Genomic DNA, 22,842 nt, shown 5'->3' with positions numbered 1-22,842 from the left:
GGAGACCCATGGTGCTGCTCGTTAACGCCATCGTTTTTGGTAGGAGCGGCGTCGTCAAGTTGCATGCCCGTGAGAAATTCGTTGGCGCCGTCAACTTCATTCTGCTCATCTTTCGGATTTGCAGAACAGAATATCTTCAGTTGCGCTTTCCTCACGTCGAACCGAAGTTTGTTGGCCCCTTTCCCAGTGGCTCGATGCCCTTCTCCGATATGTGGAGAAGGAAGGCCACACTGTTCCTTTGCGGAGCCTCCACTTTGATGATGCTCCAGACATCCATCGGAACAATGCGGTTGTGTGCTTGTAGGTATGGCTGCTTAGCTTCGAACTTCATCTTCGGTATCCAGATGCCCTCGACCGTCCAGGGATCTCTATACTGTGCCATATGCCAGACTAGAATATGTGCCAGTTCGTTTTTCTAGGGTTTCTATATGGGGTCGCTTTCTCTAGCTCGAGATTGATATCGAAGAGAATCCAACTATGGTCCGAAAAGGATTTCTTGTCGGATACCCTCTAATTTTTGACTATTTGGGAGTTATTGTGTGTGCAGAAAGTAACGTCTAAGACCTCTTCCCAGTCTGGAAAATTTACCCAGCTCGGAAAAGTGAAGGTTGTAGTATACTCGCCAATTCTTTATTTATTTATGTTTTATATGGGCAGAAGCTTTTTTAAATATGCCCAATGACCCTTGCTGGTCTATTGCAATCAGTTTTCGTAGTAGACGCAGTAGTTTGGTACTTTGTTAATATTGTCTTTCAATAAAATCTTGGTTAATTTAAGCCTACCTTTAAGCTGTGATAGTATTTCATCCCGGAGTGTTATTTCTCACCTGTTGTGTTTTTTTTATTACAGAGAGAATATTATTGTACTTTTTTCTTGAATCACATAACGGGTTATTGGTAGTCAGAATTTTCAAAAAATTGAATTTTTTGTTTGCATTTTCTTAAAGTATAAAAATGTTGTGGAAAAATTTGAAGTGAATCCGACAAATACTTTTTGAGTTATTCAACAATTAAAAAAGGGCGCTCGGGTGCTCCTAAATCAACAGCAAAACTTTAAATGCGTTTTTCTCAAAACTATGTTTTTTGAACTGGTGATCACTGTAACTTAAAAACCACTAAAACTAAAAACCACTAAAAAACTCGTACCTGATCGAAGGATTTTTGTTTTTTTCAAAAATTTCCATTTTTTTAAACAATTAACTGTCGGTTTTTTTTCCCGAAAATCTTAAAAATACTTGCTGAGACCGCAATTTTGTTAATTTGGAAAAAAAGCTTCGACAGGTACAAGATTATCTATTAATAAAACTAATTTCTCTTGTCCGATTGATTTTAGATGAATCTCCAAGAACTTGTGATGATCGCCGCAAGGGACTTCTGGCGAAACGGGCTCCACAAAAACAGCGATAACCTTCACAATTATTAATTAGATATATTAGTCTAGGAAAAGTTATTTTCTACTTTCAATTATCAAATATTTTATGACATTTTTTTTTTTTTTGTTGGTATTGGTTCATGGTTTGGCTTTCATTTCATTTTATTTTGTCCGTAATCCCATATATCCCATATTATGAAGTAAAAGTTCACTAAACAATGGAATAGGCTGCATAGTTAGCAACGCCACACAAATTTTTCCCCTTACGTAAACGCATATACCCATTCTCTCCCCACAATTCGCCCCACCAATTCATTAGAATCCAATAATCTTTGTTGTAGCCCACAACAAGCATAGCATGGTTGACCGTGTCTGAAGAGCAAGAGTCGTCGTCGTAAATACCATCGCTGTAAAAATTAATGAATGTAATTTTGAATATTTTTGTACTTATTTACTAATTAAAAAACAAAGTTTCAATAAAGAGAAAACCAAATGATGTTCGAAATATGGTCAACCATGTTATGAGAGAAAAATTAAATTAAAAAATTTGCAAGAATGAAATTTCTGACCCAGACGCGATAGGATATTCAAGTTTGTATGGAAGGTGCAACGTGCATATTTTCAGTTCCTAAACATAAACAGTTCCAAGGAAAAGTTCAGTGGTAGGTGCCACGTCTCCTTTTTCCAATATCAACCGTAAAAGCCCAGCCCTCTATCTGGCAGTAGTATTTGTCATTACCCAAGTTGTCGCGGCTTGGAGAGTAGTAAACAATTTTTGTTCAAAGCGAGGGTACTTCTCAGATTTTCTGACAGTTAGGTAGATGAGCCACTGCTTTCCCAACCAAATCGAAAGCTATGATGTACAGTGATTTCGTAAACGAAATTGCCCATGAGTTAGCTAGATAGCATCGTTTGATAAAATAAAGCGTGGATTACCTTCCAAATTCTGCAACTACACTTGACTTCTTAGCCGTCATCATATCCTGGCCTCTAAATCCTGAAAATTAAAAGATATACTGACCTGTAAAGCTGAAAAGTGCGTCGACTGGCATTTATGGAGACAGGTACCGGCCCAATGTAAGCCACTGCCGCCTCAATTGCTTTCTCATCATTAGCTGGCAATATTACCCACGATGTGACATTCACAACAGCCAGTTCTCCAGCAAATTGGCATACGCCTTTCTGTTTGAAAGGAAATTATTTTTCAGCTTAAGCTTTCGTTATCAGGAAGGTAATTGTCTTAAGAATTTATCTCTACAAGATTTTTAGAATTTTTAAATAATATCAAATGTTCAATCTTCGATGTTTTTTAAAATTTGGTAATTGGTGTTTTGGATACATACATCTAAACAATTTACCTTTGAAACATATTTGTAATCCTGTTCCCGCATTAAACCACCAGTATCCTGCAAATATTTGAATGTGTTCCGTAAAGATCCACCAGTACAACCCTGATTACCATGCGATACACTACAATCTACAATCTGCTGCGGACTGAAAGCGTTATGGTATTTGAAATATTTACGTATTATCTTTCTAGTAAGAGAACTATTTTTGCAGAAAATATTTTTTATGAATAAGAAAATATTCCTATCCCATCTCATAACTCCTTAGCTCATATAAACTTGCGTACACATCCTATCAAACATGTATTGAAGAAAAATATCGGTGTTCCAATTGACTAATAACTTTTCAGTCTGGTCCGTGCTTACTCCAACCACATGGTCATGTGTCTCATTTCCACGGCCTCATGTCACCTACACAGTCATGGTAGAACGAATCTGATATACATATTTACGATTTGCATTACCTCAAGAGGTATATTGATAAAGATGCAAAAGCTCTGGGACTACACGTAAATACCGAGAAAACCAAATACATGATTCGGTCAGTCAACAACACGACACGCGATGACCTAAGTATTAACAACTTTGCTTTCGAAAATATCACTGAATTTAAATACTTGGGTTTTAAACTATCAGCAGATAAAGATTCGGCGATAGCTATTAACGACAGAATCCAAGCTGCAAATAACGCCTACTACGTTAACATAAAACTATTTAAATCAAAAGATTTGTCCAGAGCACAGAAAATAAGAATGTACAAAGTACTGATACGACCCGTCCTTACATATGGTGCAGAAATATGGACGCTGAAAACAAATGATATTCATCAGCTGATGTGCTTCGAAAGACGTATCATAAGGAAAATATATGGTCCGGTTGCAACAATAGATGGCAGCTACCGCATTCGCTACAATAATGAAATCGAAGAAATCGTTCAAGGACAAAATATAATACGTTTTATCCAAGCCCAACGAATTAGATGGATTGGGCACGTACTGCGCATGCCGAAAGAGCGAAATGCTAGGAAAGCTTTTATTTTAACACCAATTGGAGGAAGAAAAAGAGGACGCCCACGAAAGCGATGGTTAGATGACGTCGAATCAGATCTTAAGCAAATGAACGTACACAACTGGAGAGATGTAGCCATGGATAGAATAAAGTGGAGAAAAATTGTTGATGAAGCTATGGTCCACCACGGACTGTGAGGCTAAGAAGAAGAAGATTACCTCAAGAGGTACTTTAAAGTTCATACTTTTACACCGCCAAATAGTTCAAAGCATAATTCAAGGATTGCTTGGGCCCTGCCTTGAAGCCCCGTAGGACAGGCCCTGCCTGTCCAAAAGAAAAGTGAAACTTATACACTGCCCTGGAGTCTTATTTTGAAGCCGTGGGGATATACTATCTCAGTAATCTGTGCCTTTTCTACCAGCATTACCATATATTTTCCTGCAATTTGTCTTCAATGTTTCGCACATATGAATGCCATGCTGCCATGAAAAGCTTTTCATAAGAAACTATCTGCCTCCAATTTCATATAACAACAATTTTTATGTACTCAAAATTTAAATAATTCAAGGATATCATATTTAAAATTTTATCATTGATTGTATTTTTGCTTACTGAAAACTTGCCTTACCTCAGATGTAACAGGCGCCCGGTTCGCTTGAATACCTGCCCCTCAATGTTCCTAGCTATGCTAAAAGCGTAACAGGAGCCGCAGGTTTTTTGATTATCCGGCTGCGTTTTGATGCCTTTTTCACGCCAGTCTATATTCTCTGGTGTTTGTTGCATCAGTAGTGAGCCCACAATCTGCGAGTCCATATCAATATCTGCTCTGAAGCCTTTATTTCGCAATAGACGTAGAAAGCCTTTCAGATAAGAGTCGCCGTTCTGCAATTGTGGCAAATATAAAGGTTATGCAAGGTTGAGAGAACATAGAAGATTGCTCATATCGCAATACTGCTACACGGTTCTTAGTCAATTTGACAGAATCAGAGGTAGTTTATATCAAAAAGATCCACATTTTTTACGAACATGTCTTTTTATTAAATTCCGTGTTTAAATAAAGGACATAAAATAATAGTTAATAAATAATTGGCGCGTACACTTCTGTTAGGTATTTGGCCACCTCTTATCGGTGGTGGGCATCTTGATGTTGTTCCACAAATGGAGCGCCCTACAGTTTTAAGCCGACTCCGAACGGAAAATGGTTTTTTACGAGGAGCTTTTTCATGACAGAAATACACTCGTAAGCTTGCCATTGTCTGACGAGGAGCGACCGCTATTAGAAACAACTTTTTCTATTATTTTTCTGTTTCATGCATGGAGATTCGGACGTGCGCACTTCCGAATGGTAGTCACGCGCTAACCCATCGGTTACGGCGGCCGCCTATAGACAAGGCATAACAGTTATGGGTTTTATGAGAAAATCGTTGCTCCGAGTGTATTTCTGCCATGAAAAAGCTCCTCATAAAAATATCTACCGTTCGGAGTCGGCTTGAAACTGCAGGTCCCTCCATAATCACATGCTGACAATAACAAAGATATTTGTTTAAATTTATAAATTGTGTCATTGCAAAATTCATATCTAAGCTTCCTGTCGATCTGCGTAATCTTTATTCTTAATATCACTGGGCATACGTCCATATATGCAGTATGATACTTGCATTAAATGCCAGAAGTGTTGGGTGCGCATAAGAGCTAATTTGTAATCATAACATACATGCGTATATAATGGCGAGAGTCCTCATATCACATATGTAAGGAAACTCGTGCGAAATCGTGTGCGGTTTCTGGTTTATGTAATGGATGGAATTGCCAGCACTTTCAACAGTTGCAATTGTAACGGTAGAGAATAGGTCGAAACCGAATTCTAATACAGTCTTGGGGGAATAACCGGGAGTCCCCTTATGGCAGGTAAGGAACCTTATACAAAACCGCCTGCGTTGTCTGGCTTAGCGGGTAGCCATCTCTTGCAATGATTCTCCCTTAGTTTTCTCGGAACTTGGAGAGCTAGACCTCAGTATGGCTTCTAAATCCATTCTGAGAAGCAACCTTGAAGACTTGAATTTACCTCACTTAGAAGCTTTAAGCTTCTACAATACAACTGCAGCGGACTCACGAGTAAGGTCGACGAGATAGTTGACTTTATGAGCCGACACAGTATCCCAATAGCTGCTGTCCAAGAAACCAAGCTGCACGCTAGGTCTCCCTGATCACCAGGGATGGCTTTAACATGTACAGTTATGATCGCGAGCGAGACTATGGTGGTGGCCTAGTGTTCATAGTCCACCACACAGTGCAGTATCGTCTCATTAATGAAGTCAGGGACAGCACCTTAAAATATCAAGATATAGCTGTCAGGCGATGCCGAGCTCGAAATATATAATATTTACATACCCTCTGTCACCAGTTGCCCGGCAGGATCTCACCCTCACATAGGTGCACTCATCAGAGGTGAAAACCGAGTAGTTGTAGGTGACTTTAATAGGCATCACGATCTTTGTCATTCAAGCCTGCCAAACGATCGTAGGGGACAACTCTTGGCAGAGTAGATAGACGATTCGACATTCAGCACTGTGAACGACGACGCTTGCATCAGACCACTTGCCCATTATCTTCTCGATTGACAGACTTGCCGACTTTGTTTCCGCGAGTCACCGATCCTATATTAACTTTAACAAAACTAATTGGGCCGGATTCGCGGAAATCACGGAGGACACATTCGCCGCTCTTCCCATCCCCACTAATGTGAGCGCAGGCGAACGCGCATTCCGCTAGTTGCTCACAGCTGCTTCGGCTCGCTTCATCCAAGCTGGAAGGCTCAAGGACATCCGCAGAGATGCGCGAGCTATTTTAGACTACTTTTCACACCGTATCCTCCGGCCGACAGAACCAAGCGTCGTGCCACCAGACGGCTGCTATTTTACACGACTTTTCACACTGTATCCTCCGGCCGATAGAACCAAGCGTCGTGCCACCAGACGGCTGCACAAACTGACGAACTACAGTGCGCCACTTACTTTCTCGAGCGATGAGGTTCAGGGGGGCATAAATAAAACAAAAAGCCATTAGCCCTGACGGACTGAAAACGCTGATGCTGAAGCACCTGTGACTATTGGGAGTAGGATTTCTCACAAGGGTCTTCAATCTGTCCTTGATCACTCTCATCATCCCTGACAAGTGGAAAGCAGGGAGAGTAGTCCCACTACTGAAACCTGGAAACCCCGCCAACCAAGGGCAATCTTATCGTCCGATAACTCTCCTTTTCCTAGTAGTGAAAACACTTGAAGCCTTTCTATTCCCACTCTTTACGAAACATCTGGCCCCAGCCCCACATCAGCATGGTTTCCAACGAGTGCATAGCACTACCACTGTACTCACCGTCATTAACGCCCAGATAAATCGCGGCCTTAACCAAAACCCCCTACGAGAGGACTGTCAAAGACGCGTTGGACTTGAAGAAGGCTTTCGACACAGTCAGCCATTCCACGCTACTAGATGATATTTATCAGTCGACATTCCCGCCAGGGTTGAAGAGGTGGTCCACCAACTATCTGAGCGGTTGTCACTCGTCAGTGATTTTTCGTGACCAATCTTCTAATCAGAGGAATATTAAGCAAGGTGCTCCGCAGGGTGGTATCCTTTCACCCTTGCTGTTCATCTTCTACATCTCGAAACTCCCCCAGCCACCAGAGAGAGTCTCCCTGGTTACATACGCTGACGACTGCACGATAATGGCGTCGGGCAATGACATCGATGGCCTGTGCTCCAGAGAGAACAACTATCTCACAGACCTTTCGCGCTTTTTCACTGGGAGGAATCTCCAACTTTCCCCCACTAAGTCCACGGCGACCCTCTTTACCACCTGGACAAAGGAGGTCGAACTGCCTCTCAAGGTAAAAGTCGATGACACACCAATTCCGACGGAAAACAATCCCAAAATTTTAGGTGTAACCTTCGAAAGTTTGCTCTTCTTCTCTGTGCAAACAACTGCAATTGCCATTAAAATCCAAAATCGCAACAAGGTCCGCAAATCGCTTGCCGTCAGCACTTGGGGCAAAGACAAAGAATTGTTGCCATCGCCATTTCAGGCAATAGGCCACCGGTTTTAAACTATGCTCCGCCTGTCTTTTCGCCTGGAATCAGTGACACGTACGGGATAAAGCTCCAGACATGCCAAACACACATCTACTGGACCAGACAGTGTTTAGACAGACATTAAACGACATTCACCGGGAGACTGTTACCACTTTCATTAGCTCCCGTCCAGAGAATGCCGTAATCGATGTCCAACCACCACCCATTGCAGATGAAGAGCTCCAGCTTCCCCGTGAGACCCACATAACACTGGCACAATTACGTTCTTCTAACGAAGATGATATACTCTACATTGACGGGCTTCAATTACTGCTACAACAACAACAATATGAGTTTACGATTCTTTTCCACAGGGTGGAGGGTGATCAGATTGAAAGTATTTTTTCCAATAGGGTTTTTTTTGGCAAACCACTCGTAGATGGCTTCAGTTGAATTTTTAGGTTTGCAGACGTAGTACAAATGTAAAACACATTTTGTTATTTGATAGTTCTCAATTCTGCTTGAATCTACCCGACAAGTTTTCTTCTTCGGTGAGTTTTAAGCAGCTCTGATTGTCTTCGAATAATGTCCTTGGTGCAGTCTCCTGATGGTTCATATCTTCGAGAATTTTACTGATCCACCGAGCCTCTTTACATGCTTCTGATAGAGCGATGAATTCTGATTCAGGTGAAGATAGTGCCACACAGGTTTGCTTTCTGCAGCTCTAGCTAACTAAACCCATATACATAAAACCATATCCGCTGTTTGATTTTCTATCAACGTGATTTGGTGGGAATACAAAGGGATTGTCTACTTTGAACTCTTACCACCCAACTGAACGATCAATTCTGATGTCTAAATTGAACAACTAATGAAATTAAACAATGTAGTTGAAGAAAAGCGGAACTGGCCAATCGAAAAAGCATTGTCATCATCACAATGCAAGGCCACACACATCTTTGGCCACTCGGTAAAAATTATTCGAGCTTGGTTGGGATGTTTTTCCACATCCACCATAGAGTGCTAACCTTGCACCATCTGATTAGCTTTTGCTTCGATCTTTACAAAACTCCTTGAATGGTAAAAATTTCAATACTGATGATGTTAAATCGTACCTTATTCAGTTTTTTGGTAATAAAAGCCATATGATCGTGGAATTACGGCGCTGCCTGAAAGATGGCAAAAGGTTATTGATCAAAATGGGCAATAAATTACAGAATAAAGTTATTTGGTTAGGTTGGTTGGTTAAAGTGGTGATCCTTCCACAATCCAACTAGCGTTTCCGCACCATTTTGGTGCCACATCCTCGTTACCAACTTGTGTAACGGTTATTTACAGCATGACTATATCCAGTCTGTGCGGTTTAAGAACCGTATTAGGTTGTTGACGTCTAAGCCAGACAGTTGTTCGATATTCTCGAACAGTGGTTGGCCCCGGGTTAACATTATGTCCTTCCATAGGGCAGGGCATTCACAAAGGAAATGGAAGATGGTCTCCTTTTTTCCGGTTGTTTACAACTGTGACAGTATATATTGTGAGGGATACCCATTTTGGCTGCTTGTTCTCCGATAGACCAAAAGCTAGTTATGACTGCCGTTAGTCTCCAGGCATCCCGTCGTTTCATTTTCATTAATGCCGACGATTGCTTGAGATTGTAGGTGGGCCATAACGTTCTGATAATTTTGCATTTCGTCTGGTCTTTCCACCTAAAATCCGCGATTCGGAGGTATTTTTGGGAAATTGTACTCTTGACTGCACCTAATGGTGTGAATACCGATTCTGCAAGAGCGTTATTCATGGCAGATCCCGCTCTTGCCACTTCATCTGCTTTTTCGTTACCTTCAATGTAGCTCGTTGGATGATCCCACTGATCGTGTTAGGACACAGTCCTCACGCCATTAACACCACATCATCAGCGTATGCCACCGCTTTTACCCCACTTCTATTAAGTTTTGTTAAGACTTTGCTAATAACGCATAACCAGAGAAGTGGAGACAATACTCTCCCTGTGGACCTTCTTGGTTATGCTGATATTACCCATATTAGCTTTGATTATCCTGGTTTTTAGTATAGAGATGACCCAATTGCTGATGCAATTGTCCACCACCTGCGAATGATAAGGCGAAAAGAGCTAGGTCGCTAACTGGGAGCGATCGAGCTACAAATACTGATGACTGAGCCAATAGGAAAACGTTCACGAATTTTTTCCCCACCCACCAAATAAATTGTGAAGGATAACTTGCTATTGGCTTTAGGGAAGAACAAAAACACTGTCCTTAAGAAGAATAGCAATGCTGAGCCGGCATATGTTAAAGGTCCTGCGACAAATCAGGCAGGAGAATGAACAAAAGTCATGAAGCAGAAACGTACGAAAAGCAAGCATACACGGCCAGACGCCATAGTTGTTAAGAAATCAGGGGATCTTTTCTATGCAGATATTCTCAAAATTGTGAAAAATGAAGAGACTTTAAAATGCATGAGTTCAATGGTACGTAAAATCCGAAAATCGGCTCAGGGAGATCTGGTATTTCAACTTAGCGAGTCTTATGAGGAAAATACCTCAAAGCTTCAAGCTGCAGTGGGGCAAGTATTAGGTGGAAAAGCAGAGGTGAAAAAATTCACAGATATCACACAGTTGGAAATTCGTAACATCGATGAGGTTACAACTCATGACAAAATCTGTCAAGCCGTTAATGACCTCTAGGTTAATAACCTAGAGCCGTCAAACATTCGATCTTTGCGTAAAGCATACGGTGGCACCCAAACAGCTTCTGTGACACTACCTACGGACTGGGCGATGAAAGTAATTAGCATCGGGAAAATACGTATAGGTTGGGTTGTTTGTCGCATACGTAAAAGACTTCAACCCCAACGATACACAGTGGTCCCGCCGCGTAGGAAGAGCGGTCATAAGAACTTTTGGCGTGATAAATGACTTTTTAGAACGTTTTTAAGTTGAGAAATGTTTTTATTTGTTAAAAATACATTAAGACATTTTAAAAGTAATATATATATAATAAGAATATATATAAGATATAATAATAATAATACATAATAAAGTAATATATAATTAATATAAAAAGTCAAAGGAAAATTAGGTACACACATTTTTTATATAAAATTTTTTTGTTTCGTTTAAAGTTCTGCATAAATCTTAAATTATAAACAATAATAGAAAAAAAAACATTAAATTCCGAAAGGATGAGCATAAAGTATACTTTGATGACAGTGAACTTATTCTTATTTATGAAAGCAACAATAAAATATTCACTTCCAAAAAAGTTAATGTACTTAGAAATACAAAACTTTTAACTCAATAAATCTAACACTTCTCTTGACAGCATAAATTTCTTTTTAAATGGTAATTTTCGTAGACTAGATATAAATGGATCGGAATTAAGAAGAAGCCTGTGCAAAAGATCCGTGTTAGTTACAGTTCTTGAGTGCTTTCTGGTATTGTCACGTCTGAATTGTTTCACTAATTCATTACATGATTCAGCTGCCTCCTCTGATAATTCTCCAATTGATAATAAACAATGGTCGATCACCTCCGACCCATGGATGATCATTTTATGAACTGATGCAGGTAAATTATACCATGAATATTTACTAACTTGAATTTTAGCATTGTCTAGTGCGTATATTTTGAATTTATTCGAATTCATTTTAAAACCAGATGAAAAACATTGTAGGAGATAACTACATCTGTATATAACGTGTTTGTCTATTCCTGTGATTTCGGATGATATGGTTGAATGAAGGAAACATTTTCGTGCTGTATTTCCATCATTAGAGGTGCCACTTCCTCCACTTCGCGGTTTGTCAACTATCAAGCTTAATTGTTCTCTAAACTCCCTCTGAACAAATTCCTTTCTCTTAGCTAAAAGTGCTTTTTCCTCGGATGAACGTGCTTGCCACCTTTTAAATTCGATTGTATAAGAAACATGAATAAAGTATTGAAAAAATCCGTGAACAGATCCAAGAAACACGATTTTCAACGTCTTCTAAGGTTAAATTCTCAGAGTTTGGTAAAGCTTGAATTATGTTCTTCAGTATGTGGCGACATCTATCAACATCATTTTTAATGCTATTGTAACATAACCACGTGTCCAGAATATGCATGCGCGTAAATGAACACTTCAAATTTACACCTAAAACAAAAAAAAAATCTTTATTAGCAATCTTGGTAGAATCACATTTTTCAAAATCCTACACATAGGTACAGATTAGACCCGGTATCAAGCGCAATCGCAGGTCATCGCAGCTGGAAATTATTTTTCCTTAAAGAGGACATACGTAAGAATATTTTAATGTATGTTTCATTTGTGCAGATTCATGCGAACTTAGTTAAAACTTTACAAACTTCTTATAAAAAAAATAAACGGCAAATTTTAAAGTACGTATTTCGTACGGTCTGAAAACCTATTAAATAATAATTAAAAAAGATAACAAAACGTTTAACATGTCGTACATACCTTCAACTTGAATTTCTATTGTACAACAGGTCATAAACACAGTAATGCTCAGAAAAATAACGCTTCCCGGAACTGCGTAAGTACGGAGCGGAGACCACGCTAACTATCACTTTTCAAATTCTCTTTCTTTGGAGGCACAATTAAAAGTGAATTGCTTGTGCAGCTGAAATTTCTTTTGTACTCTAAGTTACTATGACTAATGAACTAACATTTAGCTAAATAGTGTTGCATAATTTCAACATGACTATTTTCATCCAATGTCCTATGGCGGAACCACTGTGCGATGCTTCAAATGCCTTGGACTGGGCCACACTTCCAGATATTGAACGAGCAATGACGATTTCAAGGACGCTTGTTTTAAGTGCGGTGAAAAAGGTCGCCTTTCTAAAAAGTGCACCAATTCCCCAAAATGCATATTATGCATTAAAAATAATGCTTGCAAAATTGGTTATTACAGTAGCAGTAGCAAATGCCCTATTTATCTCGAAGCCTTACAAAATCTTAGGAAAAATTAGAGTTTTACAACTCAACTTAAATCATTGCGCAGCAGCTCTAGACCTAATAAGCCGAACCGTCCTGGAACTTAACGTTGATGTAGCGGTACTATGCGAGCCTTACAAGCCATAGGCATCAAACTAGCTGCAAGACACCAGCGGAAAATCAGCTATTTGGTGCTGCAAAAACCAGACAAATACCATGACGTACGAGATTGGGAAATCGGAATTTATCTGCGCCAAAGTAAACGACCTATATATTTGTAGTGTCTATATACCACCCAGCGCTCCGATTGATACCTATACGAGACTGTTTTGAAGACGATTATCGACGCTGAGAGTAGGAATAATTTTTTTATTGCTGGCGACTTCAATGCATGTGCGCAGGAATGGGGTTGCCCAAGAACAAGCCCTAGTGCGAAAATCCTCCTCGAAAGTATAGCATGCTTAGACGGAGCCCTTCTCAATACTGGGACGCAACACACCTTTAGTCGCAACGGATTTGAGTCGGCCATCGATCTAACATTTGCTAGTTCAGGTATCGCTAGATTATGCCAATGGGGCATAAAAGTAGTATACACCCACAGCGATCACGCAGCGATAATTTGCGACATAAAAACTAGCAACAAACATTCAGTCTCCACTCGGCAGCCATCAGGTTGGAAGATCAACACGCTTGATACTGAAGTGTTTAAGATAATGCTACAAAACTAAATGCGTAATGAAGAGTATTACAGCGGCCTGTGATGCATCGATGAAAAGAAAAACTGCATATAAATCGCAAAGTGCTGTTTACTGGTGGAATGAGAGAATTTCCATGCTTCGTAAGGAATGCCTAAAGGCTAGAAGGAAATTTCAAAGGTCTAGAGGGAGAGTAAACTTTCTAAAAAGTATGGTATGTTTTAAAGCAGCAAGAAAAGCTTTTACAAACGCTATAAATGAGAGTAAGCGAAACAGCTTTTTGGAACTTTACGATGACGCCGAAAGAAACCCTTGAGGTTCCACATACAGGATAGTAGCCAAAAAGCTTAAGAGCAGCAAATCCGCAGCGCCTATGTGCCCGTCTTTCATGGCTAAAATCTTGGATACGTTATTTCCTAAACATAAACGTTTGGTGTCCCCAATCAACAACACCAAGTTAACCAATTTCGACTTCATTACAGAGGATGAAATAATATGGGCTACAAGCAGTTTAACAGACTCAAAAGCCCCTGGACCGGATGGAGTGCCAAATAAATGCTTGAAGCTAGCAATCGAACAACAAATCAAAGTGTTTAGCAACTAATTTAATAGTTGCCTTTCGTAGGGCACCTTTCCATCAATTTGGAAACGCCAAAATTTAATCATGGAGGAGCCGTCGAGCTACAGACCAATATGTCTAACCGACTCTGCGGGTAAGGTGCTCGAACGAATTTTATCCGATCGACTAGACGCGGAAGTCAGATCAAAGGGAGGCCTGTCTGAAAATCAATTCGGATTTAGAAAGGGGAAGTCAAAGATAGATGCAGTATCTTCAGCAATCCAGCTTGCAACGAAAGCAATCAGCGGCACCCGCTGGGTAAATGGCACCAAAGAGTACAGCCTGATTATCACCCTAGACGTCAGAAATGCATTCAACTCTGCAAACTGGGCGAAAACCTTAGACGCCCTAGAGCGAATTGGGGTCTCCATGTACCTGAGGAGAATATTGCGCAGTTACTTCGATGACCGAATTCTATGGTACAGTACATCAAAGGGACGAAAAAAAGTTAAAATAACAAGTGGCGTTCCACAGGTTCTCGGGTACGACGGTGTTCTCCGTGTCAGGATTCCAGAAAGAACCACGATAATTGGCTTTGCCGACGACATTGCCGTTGTGGTAACGGCTAAAAATCTAGGCGATATCCGCAACAATGCAATCCATGCGGTTTTCAGCGTGCAATCTTGGCTAGCCCAAAATAAGCTAGGCCTAGCGCAACAAACGATCGAATCAATCCTTATATCCAGCAGAAAAAAGCCAGAAGAGATCTCTTTTAGAGTCGGGACTTCAACATAACGACCACTCCCGCAATCAAATACTTGGGAATAATGATAGACAAAACGCTGTCTTTCAAAACACACTTCGAGTACGCCAACAAAGAAGCATCCACCACCACGACGGCGCTGTCGAGGCTGATGTTAAACGTATGAGGACCAACACAAAATCGCCGGCAGCTTCTGGCTAATGTCGGGAAAAGCCAAATTTTGTATGGTGCTCCAGTGCAGGCGAATAAAACAGATAATTTATCTTCCTTTCGAGGTCTACAGTCTACCTACCGATTGCGCGCACTACGCGTATGTAGCGCATTTAAAACGGTGTCCGACGATGCAGCCTTAGTAATATCTGGCATGTACCCGCTAGGCATATTAGCATTGGAAACTGCCCAAATAGCGAGAGCACAGCGACCTATAAGTCCGTCTACTAGGGCCGCGTTACGATATAATTTCATCGACGAGTGGCAAACTAGGTGGGACAACTCGGCCAAAGGGCGTTGGACGCACAGATGCATTCCCAACCTAAAGCTTTCGTTAAAGAGGCCACATGGAGAAGTGGACTTCTACCTGACCCAGTTTTTGAGTGGCAATGGATGCTTCAAAGCATATCTATACAGGTTTAACCACGACGACAATCCTTATTGCGACTACTGCGATGGAAACATTTTAGAGGACATTCACCACATACTCTTCACATGCTCGCGCTCCCGTTCTGCAAACGAAAGACTGTATAGAACCTTTGGAGAACCTCCTTCGCCGGAAATATTCGTACATCACATGCTGCGCTCGAAGGAACAGTGGAATACGGCATGCGACTTAGTGGCCGGGATTATGAAGGAGATGAGGCGCCTGGAAAGACTTCGACACAGCAACGGCCACTAATCGCCTTCTCTCAACGCGAAGTAATACTTTACGGCTGTCCCGCGGAGAGAGGTGATGGAGAGAAACTGGCTCAGCCCGGTTTCAGAAGGCCACTTGAGGGTAGCGCGCTATCACAATGCCTAAAAAAAAACAAAAACAAACCCCCGCACGACACTAACCACCTTTTCACATGCTCTTCAAAACCCACTCATCTAACACCCCTCTCCCTCTGGACCCAACCTGTCGAAACAGCATGTTTCCCTTTAGATGAGCCTGACGAAGATGATATACTCTACATTGACGGGCTTCAATTACTGCTACAACAACAACAACTTGAGTTTACGATTCTTTTCCAAAGGGCGGAGAAGGAGAGGCTTTTAACTCAGATAAAGGGTGATCAGATTGGAAGTATTTTTCCCAATAGGGTTTTTTTTTGACAGACCACTCGTGACTACTGTCAAACTATTGGCTTGGCAACTAAGTAATTGCGGTTTTAACTCATAGATGGCTTCAGTAGAATTTTAAGATTTGCAGACGTAGTACAAATGTAAAACACATTTTGTTATTTGATAGTTCTCAATTCTGCTTGAATCTACCCGACAAGTTTTCTTCTTCGGTGAGTTTTAAGCAGCTCTGATTGTCTTCGAATAATGACCTTGGTGCAGTCTCCTGATGGTTCATATCTTCGAGAATTTTACTGATCCACCGCGCCTCTTTACATGCTTCTGATAGAGCGATGAATTCTGATTCAGGTGAAGATAGTGCCACACAGGTTTGCTTTCTGCAGCTCTAGCTGACTAAACCCATATACATAAAACCATATCCGCTGTTTGATTTTCTATCAACGTGATTTGGTGGGAATACAAAGGGATTGTCTACTTTGAACTCTTACCATCCAACTGAACGATCAATTCTGATGTCTAAATTGAACAACTAATGAAATAAAACAATGTAGTTGAAGAAAAGCGAAACTGACCAATCGAAAAAGCATTGTCATCATCACAATGCAAGGCCACACACATCTTTGGCCACTCGGTAAAAATTATTCGAGCTTGGTTGGGATGTTTTTCCACATCCACCATAGAGTGCTAACCTTGCACCATCTGATTAGCTTTTGCTTCGATCTTTACAAAACTCCTTGAATGGTAAAAATTTCAATATTGATGATGTTAAACCGTACCTTATTCAGTTTTTTGGTAATAAAAACCATATGATCGTGGAATTACGGCGCTGCCTGAAAGATTGCAAAAGGTTATTGATCAAAATGGGAATAAATTACAGAATAAAGTTATTTGGTTGGGTTGGTTGGTTAAAGTGGTGATCCTTCAACAATCCAACTAGCGTTTCCGCACCATTTTGTTGCCACATCCTCGTTACCAACTTGTGTAACGGTTATTTACAGCATGACTATATCCAGTCTGTGCGATTTAAGAACCGTATTAGGTTGTTGACGTCTAAGCCAGACAGTTGTTCGATATTCTCGAACAGCGGTTGGCCCCGAGCTAACATTCTGTCCTTCCATAGGGCAGGAAATGGAAGATTGTTTCCTTTTTCTCCGGTTGTTTACAACTGTGACAGTATATATTGTGAGGGATACCCATTTTGGCTGCTTGTTCTCTGATAGACCAAAAGCCAGTTATGACTGCCGTTAGTCTCCAGGCGTCCCGTCGTTTCATTCTCATTAATGCCGACGATTGCTTGAGGTTGTAGGTGGGCCATAACGTTCTGATAATTTTGCTTTCGTCTGGTCTTTCCACCTACAATCCGCGATTCGGAGGTATTTTTGGGAAATTGTGCTCTTGACTGCACCTAATGGTGTGAATACCAATTCTGCAAGAGCGTTATTCATGGCAGATCCCCCTCTTGCCACTTCATCTGCTTTTTCGTTACCTTCAATGTTCCGATATCCCGGGACCCAGATTAAGGTAACTTTATGGTTTTCACTCAAAATGGTGAGGCTATTCCTGCTTTGTTCCACCACTTTAGAGGTTGTAGTAGCCGAACCCAGTGCCTGGATTGCAGCTTAGCTATCCGAAAGAATAGCGATATTGCCCTTAAAAGAGAAATCTGCGATTAGTAGCCTACAGGCATCCCCAATTGCCAGTACTTCCGCCTGGAAGACACTGCTGGTATTAGAGAGACACACAGATTTCTCAACTTTAAGTCTGTGAGAATATATACCAGCTCCAACACCGCAGCCCATTTTACTGCCAACCGTATAGACTGTAGTGTCGAAGTTGTTTAGAGAGAATCCCCAATTCCATTCTTCCTTAGATGGAAAGAAAGTGGCAAAATTCCTATTGAATGTTACCGTCGGGACGATGTAGTCAGTTCTCAACGAGATTAACTGAGTTTGTCGCAATAATAGACTAGCATGGCCATACGTTTTTTCTTTCCAGCGGCCCGCTTGATTTAACCTAAAGGCACTCATGGTTGCCGTCTTCTTAATATGTAGGTCAATTGGAATAACGTGTGTCAGTGCATTGAGAGCCTCTCTAGGACATGATCTGATTGCACCGAGCGTTATTGCACAGGCTGATCTTTGTATTCTGCCGAGTAGTTTGGTATTGTACTCTCTCCCTAGAGCCTTCCACACAACTACCGAACCATCTGATAAAATAGGTCGTATAACCGTCTTATACAGCCATAATGTATGCTTAGGTTGAAGACCCCATCTTCTTCCAGGCATACGTTTACAGGCATATAAAGCAATTTCGGCCTTCCTTACCCGTTCTTCAACATTTAATTTCGAGCTTAGCTTGGAGTCCAGAATTACCCCTAAGTACTTTGCGCTGGGTGATAGTGGGAGAGTTTATCCGTTAATATTTGGTAGGGTAAAAGTTGATACCTTATATCTGGTGGTGAAAAGCATAAGTTCTGATTTACGCGGGTTTCAACCTATTCCACAGCCTGTGACCCAAGAGGTAAGCTCGTTGGATGATCCCACTGATCGTATTAGGACGCAGTCCTGACGCCATTAACACCACATCATCAACTTACGCCACCGCTTTTACCCCACCTCTATTAAGTTTTGTTAAGACTTTGCTAATAACGCATAACCAGAGAAGTGGAGACAATACTCCCCCTGTGGAGTGCCCCTGTGGACCTTCTTGGTTATGCTGATATTACCCATATTAACCCCGATGATCCTGGTTTCTAGCATAGAGATGACCCAATTACTGATGCAATTGTCCACCTCTAAGTCTATCAACGCCCGTTGGATGGAATCTGTACTAACGTTATTAAATGCGCCTCCTGTGTCAAGAAATGCTTCCAATGTGTACTGTTTGCTTTCTAGAGACCCTTCTATTGTTCGGATTACCTCGTGAATCGCTGTCTCCGTCGATTTGCCTTTGAGGTAAGCATGTTGTGCAATTGATATACTAGAGCCCTCCAGCGAGCTTCTAATGTGTATGTCTAAAACCCGTTCAAATGTTTTTAGAAGGAAGGACGACAGACTAATTGGCCTAAAGTCCTTCGCTGATTCATGTCCCCTCCTGCCTATTTTTGGAATGAAGACAACTTTAACAGGTTTCCAGCTATTTGGAATATAACCAAGGTTTAGACACGCTTTGACAATTTCCATTAGCCAAGTTAAAATGTTTTCAAGAGTTTCTTGTAACATCTTGGAAAAAATCCCATCAGGGCCTGGAGATTTGAAAGGTGAAAATGAATTGATTGCCCGTGCAACCTTCTCTTTTGTGACTATTACATCATTGCGCCTCCGCCGGATTCTACCTACATCGCTATCGTGGGTGCTACATCTCGGAAAATGAGTGTTTAAGAGAAGTTCTAGAGACTCTTCTGCCGTAGAAGTCCAAGTGCTATCTGGCCTCTTGGGGCCATTGAGTGATCTTTGGACAAAATACAGTTGCGCCGCGCAGAATCTCTGGTAGGTTCGATCGAAGAACAAAAATCTCTCCAGCTTTCCTTTTTGGCGGCCCTAGTTGCCTTTTTGTACTGTCTCCGACTTTCTCTGTACAATTGCCAATTATCTGTAGAGTAGCTGAGATTAAATTTTGATCTGGCTTCTTCCTTTAATTTCGAGAGCGCATTGCTCCACCAGAATTTTTTGCTATATTTAATTGGACACGACGTTTTGTAGGCCCTACTGAGTGTCTTCACCAATGATGTAACCCTACTCTCAAGGTTTTCCGCGAGAGTAATTTGGCTGTTCGGAATGCTTCCCAACCTGTTATTTACTTTACTTTTGAACTTTCCAAATAGTTCTTAATGAGTTTCGATACAGTAAGGGTGTATTCACCCTCAGATGTAGCTCGTAAAGGATCAAGCTGTGATCCGAGAAAGAATACTTTTTGGCGACCCTCCCTTTGTCTACCCTTACTGAACTGTTTTCGGACAGTAGAGTAATATCAATCACTTCCGCCCATCCCCTAAAGTACTGGAAAGGTGAAAGTGGGATATTACCTTTGTGACATACCGTCACGTTAGTAATAAAAATAAAATCAGTAAAAGACTCACCTCATTCATTCGTTTCCGAACTGGACCATAGAGAGTGCCTTGGGTTGACGTCGCATCCGAGTAGCAGGTTTTTGTTTCTAGCTTCAAGCACAATCCGACGAACCTCTTCGGGTGGTGCTGGCCGATCATATGCCATGTAGATGGAAGCCAGTATTATGCCGACACCGTCGGCGGTTTCCACCTCAACAGCTGTCACATCCTGTAAACAATATGATGGCATTAAAAATATGTTCCAATATTTTTGAGCTACAATAGAAGATCTGGGGATACCTTCAGTCCGTTTGTAGAAGAGGCTGGGGTTTTTTCCAGTCGACCCCTTCACCTCGGTGTTCCGCAGCCAAGGCTCCTGGATTAGTGCGATGTCGACGTACTCCTCCGCCAGAAGAACGGTTGGGTTGTCCGTTGCAATCCGCGAGTGCTGCAGGTTTATTTGGAGACCCATGGTGCTGCTCGTTAACGCCATCGTTTTTGGTAGGAGCGGCGTCGTCAAGTTGCATGCCCGTGAGAAATTCGTTGGCGCCGTCAACTTCATTCTGCTCATCTTTCGGATTTGCAGAACAGAATATCTTCAGTTGCGCTTTCCTCACGTCGAACCGAAGTTTGTTGGCCCCTTTCCCAGTGGCTCGATGCCCTTCTCCGATATGTGGAGAAGGAAGGCCACACTGTTCCTTTGCGGAGCCTCCACTTTGATGATGCTCCAGACATCCATCGGAACAATGCGGTTGTGTGCTTGTAGGTATGGCTGCTTAGCTTCGAACTTCATCTTCGGTATCCAGATGCCCTCGACCGTCCAGGGATCTCTATACTGTGCCATATGCCAGACTAGAATATGTGCCAGTTCGTTTTTCTAGGGTTTCTATATGGGGTCGCTTTCTCTAGCTCGAGATTGATATCGAAGAGAATCCAACTATGGTCCGAAAAGGATTTCTTGTCGGATACCCTCTAATTTTTGACTATTTGGGAGTTATTGTGTGTGCAGAAAGTAACGTCTAAGACCTCTTCCCAGTCTGGAAAATTTACCCAGCTCGGAAAAGTGAAGGTTGTAGTATACTCGCCAATTCTTTATTTATTTATGTTTTATATGGGCTGAAGCTTTTTTAAATATGCCCAATGACCCTTGCTGGTCTATTGCAATCAGTTTTCGTAGTAGACGCAGTAGTTTGGTACTTTGTTAATATTGTCTTTCAATAAAATCTTGGTTAATTTAAGCCCACCTTTAAGCTGTGATAGTATTTCATCCCGGAGTGTTATTTCTCACCTGTTGTGTTTTTTTTATTACAGAGAGAATATTATTGTACTTTTTTCTTGAATCACATAACGGGTTATTGGTAGTCAGAATTTTCAAAAAATTGAATTTTTTGTTTGCATTTTCTTAAAGTATAAAAATGTTGTGGAAAAATTTGAAGTGAATCCGACAAATACTTTTTGAGTTATTCAACAATTAAAAAAGGGCGCTCGGGTGCTCCTAAATCAACAGCAAAACTTTAAATGCGTTTTTCTCAAAACTATGTTTTTTGAACTGGTGATCACTGTAACTTAAAAACCACTAAAACTAAAAACCACTAAAAAACTCGTACCTGATCGAAGGATTTTTGTTTTTTTCAAAAATTTCCATTTTTTTAAACAATTAACTGTCGGTTTTTTTTCTCGAAAATCTTAAAAATATTTGCTGAGACCGCAATTTTGTTAATTTGGAAAAAAAGCTTCGACAGGTACAAGATTATCTATTAATAAAACTAATTTCTCTTGTCCGATTGATTTTAGATGAATCTCCAAGAACTTGTGATGATCGCCGCAAGGGACTTCTGGCGAAACGGGCTCCACAAAAACAGCGATAACCTTCACAATTATTAATTAGATATATTAGTCTAGGAAAAGTTATTTTCTACTTTCAATTATCAAATATTTTATGACATTTTTTTTTTTTTTTGTTGGTATTGGTTCATGGTTTGGCTTTCATTTCATTTTATTTTGTCCGTAATCCCATATATCCCATATTATGAAGTAAAAGTTCACTAAACAATGGAATAGGCTGCATAGTTAGCAACGCCACACAAATTTTTCCCCTTACGTAAACGCATATACCCATTCTCTCCCCACAATTCGCCCCACCAATTCATTAGAATCCAATAATCTTTGTTGTAGCCCACAACAAGCATAGCATGGTTGACCGTGTCTGAAGAGCAAGAGTCGTCGTCGTAAATACCATCGCTGTAAAAATTAATGAATGTAATTTTGAATATTTTTGTACTTATTTACTAATTAAAAAACAAAGTTTCAATAAAGAGAAAAGCAAATGATGTTCGAAATATGGTCAATCATGTTATGAGAGAAAAATTAAATTAAAAAATTTGCAAGAATGAAATTTCTGACCCACACGCGATATGATATTCAAGTTTGTATGGAAGGTGCAACGTGCATATTTTCAGTTCCTTAACATAACCAGTTCCAAGGAAAAGTTCAGTGGTGGGTGCCACGTCTATTTTTTCCAATATCAACCGTAAAAGCCCAGCCCTCTATCTGGCAGTAGTATTTGTCATTACCCAAGTTGTCGCGGCTTGGAGAGTAGTAAACAATTTTTGTTCAAAGCGAGGGTACTTCTCAGATTTTCTGACAGTTAGGTAGATGAGCCACTGCTTTCCCAACCAAATCGAAAGCTATGATGTACAGTGATTTCGTTAACGAAATTGCCCATGAGTTAGCTAGATAGCATCGTTTGAT

General features: G+C 40.9%; 1 protein-coding gene across 1 annotated transcript; it reads right to left on the bottom strand.

Annotated features, from left to right (window-relative positions):
• Positions 1-1,581: 1,581 nt before the first annotated feature.
• LOC128869669 (procathepsin L-like) lies at positions 1,582-22,111 on the bottom strand. The gene is made up of 6 exons (XM_054112254.1): positions 20,392-22,111; positions 20,122-20,320; positions 4,354-4,607; positions 2,730-2,865; positions 2,393-2,553; positions 1,582-1,778 (listed from the first exon to the last, which is right to left on the bottom strand). Exons 2-6 carry the CDS (start codon positions 20,248-20,250, stop codon positions 1,583-1,585), a joined length of 876 nt encoding a protein of 291 aa, XP_053968229.1. The 5' UTR covers positions 20,251-20,320; positions 20,392-22,111; the 3' UTR covers position 1,582.
• Positions 22,112-22,842: the final 731 nt, after the last annotated feature.

This window comes from Anastrepha ludens, chromosome X (genome assembly GCF_028408465.1).
Source record: "Anastrepha ludens isolate Willacy chromosome X, idAnaLude1.1, whole genome shotgun sequence".
NCBI lineage: Eukaryota > Metazoa > Arthropoda > Insecta > Diptera > Tephritidae > Anastrepha > Anastrepha ludens.
This window is presented reverse-complemented; position numbering and strand designations above follow the sequence as displayed.

Coding starts and splice junctions, on each gene's coding strand:
- LOC128869669 (XM_054112254.1), bottom strand. CDS start 20,250: ATGATCGGCCAGCACCACCCGAAGAGGTTCGTCGGATTGTGCTTGAAG. Junction 2,554..2,729: donor ATTACAAATATGTTTCAAAG/GTAAATTGTTTA, acceptor CCTTTCAAACAG/AAAGGCGTATGCCAATTTGC. Junction 1,779..2,392: donor CGCACTTTTCAGCTTTACAG/GTCAGTATATCT, acceptor TAATTTTTACAG/CGATGGTATTTACGACGACG.